Here is a 15,545-nt window from a genome sequence, read left to right as displayed (position 1 = left end):
CGAGGAATAAGTACTAAAAATCGAAAGGTGTGTAAAATCTTTTCGCTCTGATAATTAAAAAAATTGCCGGGGAACATTAACGAAGGTATTCGTTCATTTTCTTACTTTTTTTTTTTCCTTCACGAATGTGAAATATATAAAGCTGTTCGATCGGCGAGAAAACGCACGTTTTCATTACACATTACCACGGATATTTTTACTACGTAAATATCCATGCGCATGACAATCGAGCGAAACGGCCCAGAATTTACACGGATCTTCTTCGGTGTCAGCGAACCGGTTACACATACTGGTTCCGATAAAGTGAAACATGTTAAAGAGAAAAAAAAAAGACTGCATTTCTCTCGACCGTCATGACCAACTATAAAATAACGCTTTTTTTTTTCCTTACGAATAATATCCCCTGTAACACTTCGTTATTCTTTTTTTTTTCCGCTTTTTTTTTATGTATACCGAATACGCGCGTTCGGTACGAGAATAAGGTAAGAAGTCCATGTGTCTCACGTGATCCGGCCGATGTCTAACGTCGAGGAAAAGTAACTATATCACAGATGAAGGAGAAGAATCGAAGAAGCAGCAACGGCAACGGGGTTTCTACCAAATCTTAGCAGCGAGGGCTCTCTGCATTAATACATTCTTGCTTCGCTGCTTCATGCGCTCAATGAAGTACTCCTTGCCTTCCAGGTTATCGTCGCCAGGTCCAACCTCCTCATTCTAGCAACAAACGAGAGTTAGTTGGCTCCTAGGTCGTGTGTTTCTTGCACGTGTGGCTCATCACCATCATCATCATCCTCATCATCCTCATCATTTTTACTCCTCATATTATCATCATCATCATCATCATCATCATTATCATCATCATCATCATCATCCGGATTATCATGATCGTCATCACGAAGATAGGCTGTTCTTTCGCGAAAGCCTACACAGAAGAGACCTAACCAACCTTGTTAGCTGTGTCGCCCCCCTCGCCCTCTCCCCACCTCTCGTAGTCATCGTCGTCCCTCTCTTCACCCTCGCTTAAAGGTCCATCTTGCCTTTTACTCGGAGGAACGTTCGAACCTCCGCCACCCTGTTGATGCTCCATCACGTCGTCCCCTCCCTCCAACATCTTGTTGATCTTCTCCTTCGCCTCATCCACCTTCCTCATTGGGTCAGGGGAATAGCTACGGTCGCTGTATCGATCGCGAGACGCGGCGCGACGGTCCCTGAAGTCCCGTCGGTCGCGGAAATCGCGGAACCCCTGTTTACCGTGGAAGAACCTACCGCCACGGTTACCACCACGTCCGCGTCCGCCGCCGCGATTATTGAAACCACCGCCACGTCTATTACCGAAGCGATTATTGTGTTGATTGTTATAGAATCGATTACGATTTTGGAAATTGTTACCACCGCCACGATGGTTAGGATTATTGAAGCCCTGGAAACGTGGCTTGTAATAAGTGCCGCGGTTGTTGTACGGTCTGAATTGCCTCTTCCGGTAATAACTTCTGTCACCTGATCTGCTACGACTGCGACTCCTCGTGTAAGATCTGGATCGTGACCTGGATCGTGACCTGCTGTAGGTACCTGACGGTGATCGACTGTATTTCCTCTCGTAACTACCGGATCTTCTGTTCGAATACGATCGCGAACGACTTCTTCTCGGTGAACGAGACCTCGAAGAGCCTGAACTGGATGCACTGCGCGATCTGCTGCGCGAACGTTTCGCTGGACGGTCTCTACTCATTCTCTTAGTCACGGCTCCACCTCTGCCGGTCGATTCCCGTTTCTTCGGTGTCTGTCTGTGCTGTCTTTCTGTCTCGCTGTCGGAATCTGTTCTTGGACCCTTCGCCTGGTTTTGGTTCTTCGTTGGTGGAGGTGGTCGCGGTGGTTCTGGTGGATGACCAGCACCACTGTTACCACTTTGCCCGATAGGCTGAAACTTGCCACCGAGATTGTTACTCGAGCTGAATTTGGTCGGTGTTGCCTGTGGCGCGGATAGCGACGGGTCCTTGTACGACTGGAATTTGTTCTGTGGTTGTGGCGTCGGATATTTCACCGGTGCCTGTTTCGGCATCGGTGGTTCTTTAGGTAATGGCGGTGGAGTGGGTGCAGACATGGGTTGGGCGGCTGCTGCTCTCTTTTCCGCGAGCTCGCGTTGCATCTGCTTCCGGATATTCATAGACTTTTCTAATGCTGCACGCTGCAGCTTTTCCTCCAGCTCGTTATCATCGTCCTCGTCACTGTCTACGTTGGGTTGCATCTTCTTGCTTTCCGGAGGGACGTCTTGCCATTTTTGCGGAAGAACATCCTTTTGCCTGAACAAATAACATTAACAACGTCCAAATACGTAGCGACATTTCACGGAATTGGTCAAATCTGATATTACTATAGAACATTTTGCTTACCTAGCGGCTTGTGCAGCTTTCCATTTCGCGTTTAACGCAGCCGTGTCGAGGGTAGGTAATTTTGGTTCGGGGTGAATCAGTTGCGACTCTTGCTCGAATATGTCCGTCAGAGGTTTCCTTTGAATTTCTAGTGAAAAACCACAATTGACTGGAATTAAATCATAGGCAAAAAAATCTAAGTACTTTCTGTCCCCCCTGGTTTTAATACTTACCTTTGCGTTGCTGTGCGGTCATTGGTACTCTAGTTTCTCGTTCGTGATATGCCTTTGAAGCTTCATCTCTCTCCCTTTCCCTCTCTCTGCGCAGCTCTTCCTCCCTTCGTGAACTCTCAGCGAGCTTCTCCGCGTTGCTAAGAGGGGAAGCTATGTCATTATACTGAGCTACATACCTAGTAAATATAAAAACATAAATAAAATACGGTAGGTTATAAAACCGCGTTTCCATTCATGTATCTTTAAGAATTAGACTAACCACGGAAAAGTAGCTAGAGAAACACAAATTAAAATGCAACACCGAAAATAATACCTGCGCACTATAACCATAAAACATCGAGTACACAAACAAAATGTTTTGTGAAAATAAACGAGAAAAAACGGAAAATGTCGGAAACTGGCCATAAAGGTTCAAACCTTTTTAAGACAGCGGTTTCTTTCTCAACTTTCGCATAATACGCATTCAGTTTTGACTCCAACTGTTCTAAATCCGGTAATGAAGATTTTTTCAAAGCTTCTAAATCCCGTTCGAGCTTATCCTTGTTCTTCCGCTTCTTTCTCTCCTCTTTCTTCTTCTTCTTTCGGCTTTTCTTGTCCTCCTTCTCCTTGTCCTTTCCCTTTTTTTCTTTCTTCTTTTTTTTCTTCATTTTCTCACTCTCTGAATGTTTCTTTTCCTTCTCCCTCTCGCGCTTCCATCTAGCTGTTTCTTCTAAGAATTTCCTTACCTAACAATACCGACAAAAAATCGTAACACTTCAACTACAATGAACCCACAAACGATAAGAAAAACTTCCATGTGGAAAAAATCCGAATTCTTACCTTATCTTCGTAATCAGAGTCGTCTTTTGTCTGTTCAAGAAATTTGCGGACCTTTGTCTCATAATCGTCCATCTTATCTCTGGTATTTGACGTGTAGGCTACCGGAGCGATTACGTCATGTGCAGCTGTCGTGGCAGCAGGTGGATTGTTGTACTGAGCCATTCGCTTGCTAAGTGGTGAAAGCGAGCCGCGATGATCTTTCTTATGCTTCCGTTTACGACTAGGTGACCGGGATGCTGATCTTGAGCTCGCGGAAGACGAAGAACTGCTAGACTCTGAACTGGAGGAACTCGAGGATCCGCTCGACGACGAACTGGAACTCGAACTCCACCTTTGCCTTTTCTTTGATCGCGATTTTCTTTCTTTCTTGCGTTTCTTCTTCTCCTTTTTATTCTCACCCACGTCATTCTCAGCCTCGAAGCTCTTGAACGTGTCCAACGGATTCAAAGAGGATGTCAATGTTTTCGACTTGATGTACTCGATGGAGTTTCTAGCCTCCTCGTGGAATGGGGCAATCGCCAGGCAGTTCTCGTACGCTTTCTGCGCGTCCTCGTATTTCTTTTCGTCCTCGTAACTTCGACCTAGAGCAACCAAAGTCTCGGCCATGTATTTTCGAGCGTTTGTGTGTGTTTGATTCAGCTTCAATGCCGTCTCAAAATCATCGATCGCCTTCTTAAAACTGCCGCTATTTGCGTATCTGTAACAGTAAAAATGTACACACGTAAAGTAAGTGTAATTCAGAATGACGTGCATATCGTGTACGAAGACGTAAGTGGTGAGACTTACAATGCTCCACGCGCTACTAATCCCTCGACGTTTCGCGGGTCTACGGTAAGTGCTTTATTGAGACACTGGAAGGCTTCTGTGTGACGGCCAGCCTTGAAATGGTCAATACCTTCAGCCACGCTACGGAACGCCCACTTACTAGCTTGCGCCTGTCTTAATTCCGATGCATACTCATTAGGTGGGAATCTTTCTCTATAACGAAATAATTTCGAGATCACGTTGAAAAATAATGTAACCGATATCTAATGAAATATAATACACGGGAGATAATCTTGAGATATTTTACCTCAAACCAACCATATTGGAATGGTTATCTTGACCGAGACCCATCAAGTCGCAAAGATATTTAATGTTGTTCGGGTTGTTGAAGCCAGTACTATTCTCCAACATCGCTTCGTATGACTGTCCTTTGTTGTCCATTGCTTTCCTACACCACAAAGAGAGATGACCAATTATCGAGGTGCAAAGATCATTTGGACCTTTTGCCAAAAAGAGGATACCAAAGCTACTTCGTTAACGGTAAAACTAAAGACTTGATAATCATGACGACCGAATATTCGCATGTCCTGGTTGCAATATCCTGGCGGAGGTTTTATTTTTTGATATGATCGTGTTTTCCCTTTAGTTTAGTTTTTTTTTTTTTGTTTTGTTTTTTGTTCGACGTCTCGTCGTCTTAATCTATATGTTCATGCATATTTTAGATATGCACGTCCTTTTGTGCTGCTATTCCTTGCACGCGCATAACGTGCGACACACCACACCCTTCATCGGTTTGTTCATCCCTGCGTGTAACGATTCGCCTCTTCCCTTCGATCTACATGAATTATTCAACGATACGACACTAATGCCAAAGATGCTTCAGAGGGAAAGGAAGAAAAGTTTCTTCCATTTTTAGAGAGAAAGAGATTTGTGTAGACACCTCGTGGTATTAGAGTCGATCAAAATCTACGTTTGTACCGTTAACAAGCAGCAGGGGTCCGAAACGGGGATACATTGCAGAAAGTTTGGTAAGTTTCCTTTATTACCAGATAATTTCTTATTTATAAATTTACAATGGTACACAACCTCATTATTATGTAAACTCGTCTCTCACCTTTCATGTACCGCTAAGACGTATATTTCTAGTATTTTGTATCATGTTTGTAATCAGAGGATTTCTCAACACAAAAGCACACAGCCTATCATCAATCGACGGTGGTTTGGTTTTTATAAGTTTTTTTGGTGCGATAAAATAAATTGCATAGCCCTAGGATAGGTTGGGAGCCACGCCTGAGTATATTTTATCTTCCAAGTTGACCAAAAAAATTTTTTTTTATATGTAGTAGTACTGTCGCCTGTTTTTGCATTTTGTGGTGTCAATTCAAACATGACATCATTTTTTTTTTATTTTTTATTTGTCAATTTAAGCTGTAAGTTTAAATGATGCATTATTATGACAAGGCGCGATTCTTTTGAGGCTTAAAGGTAAAGGTTTCGGGCGATTAAGATTTTAGTTATTTGGTCTCTGCTTTAACTTCATGAGAAACTCCATAAAGTCTTACGCCATTTCGTTAAAATGTTAATACGTACGAGAAATACATCGAGAGCGCGCGTTGACAAATCATGCACTTTAGCTGCTCGTTAAATTCTAGTAAAAATTTCTTCAGCATATATGTATAAAAATATTTTATCGGTGCATTAAAAAATTAGTTCTTTTTTATTTATACTTAAATATTCTAATATACGCTTATAATAAGAGACCAAACAACAGTAAATCGTTATTATACCTACCGTCTGCAGCACTCACTCTGACCACCCAAGGCTCAACATCTCATACTGGAAATGCAACCTCAAAAGACATTGATGTCATTTGGCGCCATTGTTTGGCTGGTGCTTTGAGAGTAACATATCACAAACGTAGATAGAATATTGTGCGCAACAGAGCCATGTCAACCAATGCTCAAGGTTTGAATCATTTGTATCACATTATAAATTCATCATCATACTGACTATCAACTTTTTACGTTACTGAGAGTGTCTGGCACCTAAATTCATAAAAACGTGTAAGAGGAATCAAATCTAATTTACCTTGTTTTGTTAGTATCACAGTGCGTCTGTTAAATCTCAACTTCTTTTGGCCACCATACCATTTTTCCTTACCTTCTTTCTTTCTTTCTTTTTTTTTTCTTTTTTTTTTTTTTTTTTTTTTTTTTTTTTTTTTTTTTTTTTTTTTTTTTTACGAAAAATATTAAACAAAACACTAAAGATGCAAATCTGTACTCTCACTTATTATGCAAGTTACAAACAAGATAACTACACTGTCGATAGAAGATGCATTTCGATCACGATCGAGATTGTTATATCGATCCTATATTCGAAACTACCACTGACAGAAAAAATTCCCCCTGCCTTCTGTTAGTGCACAAGTGCTCTCAAAGTATGTCGCAATAAGCAAATGTTCAAAGAACGACTTATATTTCAAAATAAAAATTTTGAGTCAAAAGTGCTACTGATGCATCACAAGACACTTTTTACCGTTTTATATCGTGTATAGAAAATTTCCTATAGTGATATACATGTCAGTTTACAAGAGTTAGTGAAGCATTATTATAAATACAAGGAGTACATGTACTTATCCACATCTTTCATTACTTACTTATAAGCTTCTGGAAGATCGTCAGAATGGATAAGTCCCATAGGTGGGTGCGGTGCTTGCCCTTCACGGGCAGGTACGTTCATAACTGCAACAACTCGTTCAGCTTCAACGTTAACTTCACTGACTACGACGCAGATGAGATCATTTGCCATGTAGCCTCTTGTTACACCTTTCTTGTCCACCGCCGGCACTGTGGCCGTGTTCAATATTAGAGCCTGATAATTGAACAAGAATGCATTAGAAACTGATGAATGAACAAAGATACGAATTGATTAGGTATAGATAATAACTATGTACCTTAACTCCTAAATCAGTAACAACTCTAGGGCAGTCGCTGCAGTTGCATAGCACCTTCAGAAGAAGCCCAGCAGCACTTTTACCCATCACTTGCGCGTAAATAACATCTCCAACGACCAAACTCTGTACGCAAAAAATTTTTTATTACAATTTATCGATTATATTATATATATATTTTATCGTAATTCGTTAAAAAAGGAGTAGTAATCACCTCCAAAAAATTCCGAATACGCTGAGATTTCTCCATGGTGACAAAAGTATCAAGGCCTGGCATTGTTGCATAAAATTCTGCAATGAGACATACATGATATAGACAATTGCAGACTATTGTGCAACATATGATTAGTCATAGTGATATAATGGGAAATGAAACTCTACCTTCATCTCCTAATTCCTGCTTGATAGGATCTACTGTTTTCTCCAGATTTGACTTATCATAAAGGGCATCTGCCTTTTTTGCAAGGAATTGTTGTAGCTTTAGCCTTTTCCCTCTATCGCCAAAGCTGTTGAAAATGGAACAAAAGTTTGAATACATACTATGTTTAAAAATGCCTGAGAATACAATCAATGGAGATTACAACTACATACCTTAGAGTCTTTTGACGCTGCTGATAGATTTCAAAATTTGGTTCCTTGAGATTGAGCATGGCCAGCTCGTTCTCGTTGCGTTCTCCCTCCCACACTTTCTGCAACTGTTGGCCATGGTAGTTCAATGCTTGCGCCACAAGACGCGCATCCATTGATTCCATTTTGATTCAGTACTGCAAGCAACCTACTCCTGCAATACTATGAAAATCGGCGGATTCGTAATGCTTTCCCTTTTTTCCTCAATATCCAAGATATTTATCCAAATATAGATAAAATTTTAATAGCTGCCTCTGACCGACTGCCCGAAATTGGCATGCAAAAAAGGACATCATCCAACAGCCAAGGACACGTGTTTGTAACTGATAAACCGCTCTCCACGGTGATATCCAGAAAATTCTGGTATTGTAATCATCTAAGGATCGGTCGAATCGCTAGCGGTAAAAAACGTATCGGTTTCGTACGGTTTCGTGAACCGCAAATATTATCTCCAAAAGGGAATGGTATTGTAGCGCAAGAACGCGCTTAGACACAAAGCGAATTACCAAGAACCGGTTCCCTGAACAATTTACCTGTAGCTGTTGATATTCCTCTGGCGAATCGTAATAACGGCGTAACAGAATAAATCTGTAGAATATTCGTTTACTCAAGAAAAACGCTTACATAGTAGGAAAGGCGCGTTATATTGATTTATCGATAACAAGATGGTCGTCGGGAAGCCGGATTGCGAAGGCTGATGGCGCCATGACGCTCCCAAATGGCCACCTCTTTTATTCCAACGCTCATCCACGCCCATTTTTTGCATGGGCATGCCAGACTGGCCAAAAAAGAACCCGGATTATTACTCACCGTTGCTCCCTTATTATCTTCCGACGATTTGTTAACGTGTTTTCCAACTATATCACGGCCCACTACGTAACATCGTCGACGATTAAACAACTGCGCGCCTGTATTTCACCATACGCTGCACAAGTCTCGATTACGACAAAGCCGGAAACGATAGAGTCGGAAACGCTTGCGTAAATCGCTTTTTCCCCCCACCATTTTACAAGTATCGTACTATATAACACTTCCGGTTTGGCGGTTAATTTAAAACTGAGCATTTCAATGGACGAGAAAATTTGAATTTTTGTAAAAAAAAAAAAAGAAAAAAGAACTACGTTACGAGATTCGTATTAAATTGAAAATTTTCATAAATAATGAGGAATGCGATTTTTATAGTATTTTTATTTTTAAACTTTTTACAATAAAAAAATGATAACATGGAGGGATGACTGTTATTTATCATAAATTTAAAACAATAATTTGTCATTTGATGGAGTTTTACAAGTAATGAGATGTCTAGGATGTACTTTCTATATGAAAGTAAATATTACACCTATCTAATACTCTCAACATTAGACTGTTAGTTCGATTCATACATGCTTTAATTTATTACGTTATTTTTGATTTCATTATTATCAAATACAAAACATTCTCTTAATTTACTCATTGAGCTTTCTTTGCCTTCTCTTTGACCTGTGTAACCACATTCCAGTAATACAAAATTTGAGCAGCTATTACAGCATTTGCAGCAGTAGAGCATATATACATAATTATCATTGTCATGTCTCCGGTTTCTTGAATAGATGTGAATATTCTAGCCAGAGATCCAAAGAAAAGCATAAAACCAGTTGCTGCTGATAGCTGACCAGTACTTCCATTTGTGTAATTTGTGTAGGCTTGTATCAACTAAAAATAGTATGAAATTATAAGTCTTTGCTATATTCATATATATCACATAATGCTCCAGTTTTTGATAGCATACCTTACTAGTAAGAACAATGGGTATATTCATTGCTTGACAAGCCCATAGAATCTTCACCGAGGTCAGCCCACTCGTGGCAGCAAATACTACTGCTAAATAAGCACCAAGGAATGCAGTTGCTTGTACAGTATTACCACTGAAATGCATTACTAAAACTGCAATTGCTAAAGTTTGGATTCCTAAGAACACTCCATCTCCCCATGAACTGCAAAACATTCATTAACTCGTTCATCAATCATCGGTGTACATATGAAATTCAATAACTGTGGTGTTTTTTACATTGTATTACCTGAATGGAAAACCGCTAATGAAACTGTAAGATACCATTGCAGTAATGGCAAACAGATCTAATAACACACTGAGAACATTGATGCCTTCTGCACTTTTACTTTTAAGGATTTTTACAATCTGTGGGACTTTGACTAGAATAAAAACATTAATATAAGAGAAATAATGTTGCATCTGAAGTCAGTCTTGTAGATTTTTACCAAGAAAAAATTATTCTGAATAGTGTTTGAAATTACAAGGAATGGGCAGCCTTGTTCAGATAAGGTAGTTACGCAGGTAAAGTGGTTAATTACAAAGGTTACTTAAAAATAAACTGTCTAACCGAGGAGAGATCCGCCGATAATGCCGAGGCCCAAGACTTTGCTCAGAGTCGCTTTGAAACATCCAACTGAAACATGTTCGAGATTTTCATGCTTTACTTGAATAGGTTCATATCTTCTTCTTAAAAAATTCATTTTGGTTTTCATAGGAATCGTTAATTTTTATCGCCACGAAAGAATAATGACTTCGAATTTGTCGTCGTAGAAAAAGAAAACAATTGAATATCATCGAGAGATCGTTACGACTATTCTAAAATTCGACTGTTCGAAAATTGTATCTTTTATTTCGCATAATTGTACAAAACAACGGGAAATAAAATTAAACGAAACCTTCGAAAAGTACAAGAAAATGAAATTACGTTTGAGACGCCATTGTTTCCGCGTAACTTTTATTCGTACGTAATCCAATAAATTAGCATAACTGCGCACGTATTCATAAATTCACAAGAGTCGTTATATTCGACGTACGCTGTACGTAAGAATGAATTAAAAATTAAATAAACTGTAATACACAAAATAAAAGGTTCTCTCAGGTCAAACTTTAATTGTTCAATTTTTCGAATACTACGCTCATGGTGTTCACGTGGTTCTAACACAATGACGCCATACTTGTACAATTAATTTTATCACAAATTGACAGTTTAAAATGATCAAATATCAATTGTTCATCAATGAAACTCGTATACTAACCGTGAAAAAAATTGAAGTCATCGAAATATTCCTCCATGCAATCTTCCGTGAACACTAATAAACCTAAACTCTTTATTAACCGAGCCATATTTGCCACGCATACGTTTCACACTCGCTACCTCGTGGAATGTAAAGAACGATTACGTTTTACTACCGCTTTAACGTTTAGGTTAGCACATAGTCCAGTTTGCTGCACTAAAACTTTAATACCGACTGATAAATCGTCGCATCATTCTTCGATCCATTCTATGGCGGGTCATTTTAAACTGCTACTACTCGCTTTCTCCTATAAATAAACATATCTTTCATCTACCCCTTTTAAAATCACTTTCTCTCTCATTTTCTCCCATCATTGTTACAACACGATACACCAATAGAATCATGTTTCAACAACTATGCGTCATTATTGTTACGAAATAATCATTTATCAATCGTGAAACTCGAAGAAAATGAACTTTTCTGAAGGAAACAACTCGAGCAACTTCATTTCCTGCTATTTTCAACTACTTCCTGTCACCGACAGTGACATGTTTATTCCCCCGATCATTCCATTCGGAGTTCCTCTGTATTTCACACACTTTTCAATATTCCAGTAACAAATCCTCAAGCATCTTTATGAATCACACCGTTATCATACACCTGCGAATGCAGTCGTACATCTATGATTTCCCAGAAAATATATCGCACCGTGTCTAATGGTAAGTGTAATAAAAAGAAGAGAAAAAGAACCTATGATACAAGGATGAGAGAAAGTGTCCACGTAATCGATCGACGCGACTCCGCCAACAAACCCGCTATCTCGTAGGCAGTATAATTGTTCGCTGTTGCCGTTATCACACGCGACGATCGAGCCAAGGCAGGAAGGGACCGATAACGAAAGCGCGTAAGGGTCGACCGAATTTCCAAAATTAGCCGGACCTGCTGTATTCTCGTCTTGCCGGGGATTATCTAGCGTGAAAATCGAACTGGTTGCAATTAGCGATAGCAGGTCGAAGTGATTCGTTGGGTCGCCTCTGCTTCACGCGAGCCCAAAAGATGCGCTCGCGTATTAAGTGGGTCAGCGGTTGCGGAACGGGAGTGGTTAGGCCAACCCACGCGATCGCTTTTGCTTCTTTACCTGCATTCGGTGCTCGTCAAGTTCCGCTCCGGGTGCCTGGTACGCTCCTCCTATTTTAACAACCGCCCTTTATCGCTGTTTTTGCCCTCTTTGAGATTCCGTTACGCGACCTACACCTGTCCATTAGCAGGTAGCTCGACATTTTTACCAAGTTTCGCCGCTCGAACGAGGCGTTTGGCTAACGGTAATTGGTTAAGTAGCGAAAGGGTTGATTTTATCTCGATTTATCCGAGAGACGTTCGAGGGTAGAATTATTTGACCTCTGACGAAGCTGAACGGTCAATCTTTAAGGGGCAGCTGTTATATGGTACTGAGGAATCTTGTAATGCGACGTGCAATTATGGTTTCTGGGGGACGTCATGCGATCTTATCCAATCCGCCGAATAGTTGGGGCGGTTTAAAACGCTTTCAGGGCGCACGCCTACGGAATTCTAGATTCTGAACACATACCTCGTGTCTTTCGTCGATCACGTTCAGTTGGAGTTTTGCTTTCGTACCTCGCCGATTCGTTATTTACCCGAGAGAAAATACGGATTTTCCATCAGCTCGAGGGACGTCGTTATCATGAAATATCGAGGAAATTCTTCCTCGAAGCGGTTTACATTTAACGGATAATTCATCGTTAAAAGTTGAATTTCATTTGCATGAATTAAGGGGGAAAAACGAACGTTGATGGAACGTCGAAGATTCAACAGGTACACCCGGATCAGTTGCAATTAGTACGCGCAGGTTATTAACGTAGTTTCTCCTCGATTTTCCGGCTATTTTCAAGCTGATCCAGGATAGAATAACGTCGACCTGTTCGGGCCAGTCTTTTCTCCATCAAGACCCGTTGCAATGAAGCGAAATTAAAGATCAGCGGTGTGCATCGGTGCAGAAGAACTCGAGAGGATTTGCAAGAACGCTACATGAAAGCTCACGATGAGGCGCCGTCGAATCTGGAGTCGACCAGCGCGCATAAAGCGGACAAGAATGAAGATGACGTCGTTGATGACGATACAAACGACAAACCGACCACTGATACCGATACAGTAGATACCAAAGTAGTCCAAGGTACCGTTTACAACTTACTCTTCGCCCAACACCCACTCACAACCATCGCACAAATTTTTCTACCGCACAGAAACAAGCGAGCCGAGCTTAGAATTGCCCCCGACGCTTCACGAGAGATTCATGAGGATCAAACAGTTAGTCAAAGATGCTGTAGCGAATCATCGCACGTTCATGATTTACGGTCGAACTCGAGTGATTCGCGAAAGCATGCTGAAGAGAGGCTGGTGCGAGAAATTCTTCAGAAAAACTTCCACCGGTACATCGATAATTTTACAATCATCCAAAAGTCCTGCAAATCACTCGTACCATTGTTTCTAGCCGATTTCCTTTCAGCCGACCAACACTTCACCGTCGAAGCAAGCCCCGTGGTACTCTTAGGTGGCATTGGCGACCTAAAGGACCAACAAAGCGAACGCCAATTAATCTCCAGAATGTTAACGAACCACACGGTAGATTTCCTATGGAACACCGGCTCGGAATGGCCAGGTTGGCCGTCGCAGGACAACAAAGGGACGATTTTCAACAGATACTGCCGCGCTGGATTTACGTCGAAGGTACCTCAAGTCGGTGATTTCTCTCAGGCATGTCAGCCGCGTATCGAACGTGGATAATGTATGCTTCTAAGAAAATCGATCGCCTTAGGTGGGCTTATGTTCGAACGTCAGGCAAATGCACTGGTATTACGAAGCTGGAGTGGCCAACACACTTTTTCCACGTTGCTACAACCTGTGCCAGGGCGATCAGATGCACGCTTTCATCGAAGACTTCCGGTGAATCGCGCTATTCTACCCACGAATCCCTTCAATTTATATTTTCTTTCTTAATCTACGGAGTTCCCTTAGATTCACCGCTTGCTTGGGCCTGTTGAAATGGCTGGTGACCAAGATCACCACGGAGGGTGAGAACGCGGTCAGATCGCCGACTGGCACAGTGCCTGTGAAGGCGTTAGAGTTCGCGATTAAGCGTTGCAGCGATTACATTAGCGCTCAATCGCACGAAGATATCGATCAGGAGGCGGAGAGGGTTTGGGCTCATCAGTGGGATCAGTTTATCGGCTGGTACTATCAGATCGTTCACGGTCAGGCACTTTTCATTCGAAACAACGTGCCCTTTCAAGTAAGAGGACCGCGACTCGGGATTGAACCGTAGGCGAGAAACTTCAGGAGGACTGTATTAATTTAGCGTCTGGTGTGAACAGAAATTCTTCCTCGCGGCGAAGCATATCTCGAAGAAGATGAAGAAATACTGGCCGCAGATCGACATGGACGGAGTGATGAACGTGTGGATCATGAAACCGGGGAACAAGAGCCGCGGTCGAGGGATAGTTCTCTTGAACAAACTGGAGGACGTGATGGCGAAGATGAATCCTTCGAATAAATCTGACACTCGTTACGTCGTGCAAAAGTATATCGGTAATCGATAGAATTTTTAGGAATTTTAATCGATGCGTTGAAATAGGAACAAAGGATGTTTCATCATTTCTCCTCTTGTAGAACGACCGTTGTTAGTATACAGCACGAAATTCGACATCAGACAGTGGTTCATCATTACCTGCGCTCAGCCCCTAACTCTCTGGATATACAAGTAAATGTTCCACAGCGTAATCGAATAGGCACACGCATACAGAAATCGAACCAATCGTACCGCCGTAATCTCGTGCTCGCGAGTATCCGGGTCGTTTAATTGTTGTGCAATTATCGCGAATGCATATCCGGAATAGTTTACCATTGCAATAAAAGATGCCACACGCTTTTCTCCTATATTTAGACCGGCAATTGTACGCGATTACACAGTTATGAATTCACCTATGAAATTGATCCCCCCCCTAACCCAGTTTCCTCGGGTAAACCTCTGTCCTATTATTATCCGATACTTTTCGCGTGCAATTTCATACGAGAATGTCTGTATGTTCTCTAGGGAAAGCTATCTGAGGTTCTGCTCTCAGAAATTCAGTCTCACGGACTTCCACGAGTCGATTCATCTGTGCAATCACGCGATCCAGTGCAAGTACACGAACTGCGGCGATAGGGATCCAGCTTTGCCCTCGGATAATATGTGGGATGCCACGACCTTCAAGGAGTTTCTCAAGTATGCTTGCACCTCGATCGAATCACCATTCCGCAAGTTGCAAAGTAGCGATTGACGAAACTTCAACAGGTCTCAGGGAAACGAGAAAGCATGGGACGACATCGTCTATCCTGGAATGAAGCAAGGGTTGGTCGGTTCGTTGTTAGCTAGTCAGGAAGCTATGGATCGTCGAAAGAACAGCTTCGAGCTTTACGGGGCTGATTTCATGGTCATGGAGGATTTTTCGGTGTGGTTGATAGAGATCAACAGCCATCCTGACATGAGTTACTCTAGTAGAGTTACGACGCGTCTTTGCAGACAAGTCTTGGAGGACACCGTAAAAGGTGTTGCAAGCTTTTCCTGTTATTCTCGCTTTTTACACTTTTCGATTCATTCCTTTTTTTTTTTATCGCTTATGGATTTCTACAGTTGTCATAGATTATCGAGAAGATAAAAACGCGGACACGGGGCATTTCGAG

The 15,545-nt window shown here is 41.6% G+C and overlaps 3 protein-coding genes across 3 annotated transcripts in view; 1 reads left to right on the top strand and 2 right to left on the bottom strand.

The window, feature by feature from the left end:
• Positions 1–930: 930 nt before the first annotated feature.
• On the bottom strand, positions 931–8,682 carry LOC108571435 (serine/arginine repetitive matrix protein 2). The gene is made up of 13 exons (XM_017933478.1): positions 8,574–8,682; positions 7,728–7,925; positions 7,518–7,642; positions 7,351–7,427; positions 7,140–7,262; positions 6,843–7,057; positions 4,494–4,634; positions 4,208–4,399; positions 3,422–4,118; positions 3,020–3,327; positions 2,603–2,778; positions 2,391–2,538; positions 931–2,300 (listed from the first exon to the last, which is right to left on the bottom strand). The coding sequence occupies exons 2-13, from the start codon at positions 7,886–7,888 to the stop codon at positions 938–940; spliced, it is 3,726 nt and encodes a 1,241-aa protein (XP_017788967.1). The 5' UTR covers positions 7,889–7,925; positions 8,574–8,682; the 3' UTR covers positions 931–937.
• A 530-nt stretch (positions 8,683–9,212) lies between these two features.
• LOC108571237 (mannose-P-dolichol utilization defect 1 protein homolog) lies at positions 9,213–10,972 on the bottom strand. The gene is made up of 5 exons (XM_017933237.1): positions 10,830–10,972; positions 10,142–10,207; positions 9,821–9,953; positions 9,532–9,736; positions 9,213–9,455 (listed from the first exon to the last, which is right to left on the bottom strand). Exons 1-5 carry the CDS (start codon positions 10,915–10,917, stop codon positions 9,213–9,215), a joined length of 735 nt encoding a protein of 244 aa, XP_017788726.1. The 5' UTR covers positions 10,918–10,972.
• Positions 10,973–12,854: 1,882 nt separating this feature from the next.
• The window catches only part of LOC108571236, an 8,917-nt gene continuing 6,226 nt past the window's right edge, over positions 12,855–15,545 (top strand). The window contains exons 1-10 of the mRNA XM_017933236.1: positions 12,855–12,999; positions 13,070–13,255; positions 13,333–13,553; positions 13,642–13,769; positions 13,842–14,115; positions 14,198–14,411; positions 14,493–14,583; positions 14,917–15,087; positions 15,157–15,410; positions 15,496–15,539. Coding sequence (XP_017788725.1) covers positions 12,855–12,999; positions 13,070–13,255; positions 13,333–13,553; positions 13,642–13,769; positions 13,842–14,115; positions 14,198–14,411; positions 14,493–14,583; positions 14,917–15,087; positions 15,157–15,410; positions 15,496–15,539 — 1,728 coding nt within the window. The remainder of the gene's footprint in view (positions 13,000–13,069; positions 13,256–13,332; positions 13,554–13,641; positions 13,770–13,841; positions 14,116–14,197; positions 14,412–14,492; positions 14,584–14,916; positions 15,088–15,156; positions 15,411–15,495; positions 15,540–15,545) is intronic.

This window comes from Habropoda laboriosa, unplaced genomic scaffold (genome assembly GCF_001263275.1).
Source record: "Habropoda laboriosa isolate 0110345459 unplaced genomic scaffold, ASM126327v1 scaffold57, whole genome shotgun sequence".
NCBI lineage: Eukaryota > Metazoa > Arthropoda > Insecta > Hymenoptera > Apidae > Habropoda > Habropoda laboriosa.
The sequence above is the reverse complement of the archived record's forward strand: the minus strand, read 5'-3'. Positions and strand labels throughout refer to the sequence as shown.

What these genes read in the sequence shown, in the direction of transcription:
- LOC108571435 (XM_017933478.1), bottom strand. Translation starts at nt 7,888, where the DNA reads ATGGAATCAATGGATGCGCGTCTTGTGGCGCAAGCATTGAACTACCAT. An exon ending in GCAGGAATTAGGAGATGAAG is followed by an intron (nt 7,428 to 7,517) that starts GTAGAGTTTCAT and finishes GTCTCATTGCAG; the next exon opens with AATTTTATGCAACAATGCCA. An exon ending in GACCGCACAGCAACGCAAAG is followed by an intron (nt 2,539 to 2,602) that starts GTAAGTATTAAA and finishes ATTTAATTCCAG; the next exon opens with TCAATTGTGGTTTTTCACTA.
- LOC108571237 (XM_017933237.1), bottom strand. Translation starts at nt 10,917, where the DNA reads ATGGCTCGGTTAATAAAGAGTTTAGGTTTATTAGTGTTCACGGAAGAT. An exon ending in TGACTTCAATTTTTTTCACG is followed by an intron (nt 10,208 to 10,829) that starts GTTAGTATACGA and finishes AACATGTTTCAG; the next exon opens with TTGGATGTTTCAAAGCGACT. An exon ending in TATCGGCGGATCTCTCCTCG is followed by an intron (nt 9,954 to 10,141) that starts GTTAGACAGTTT and finishes TTTTTATTCTAG; the next exon opens with TCAAAGTCCCACAGATTGTA.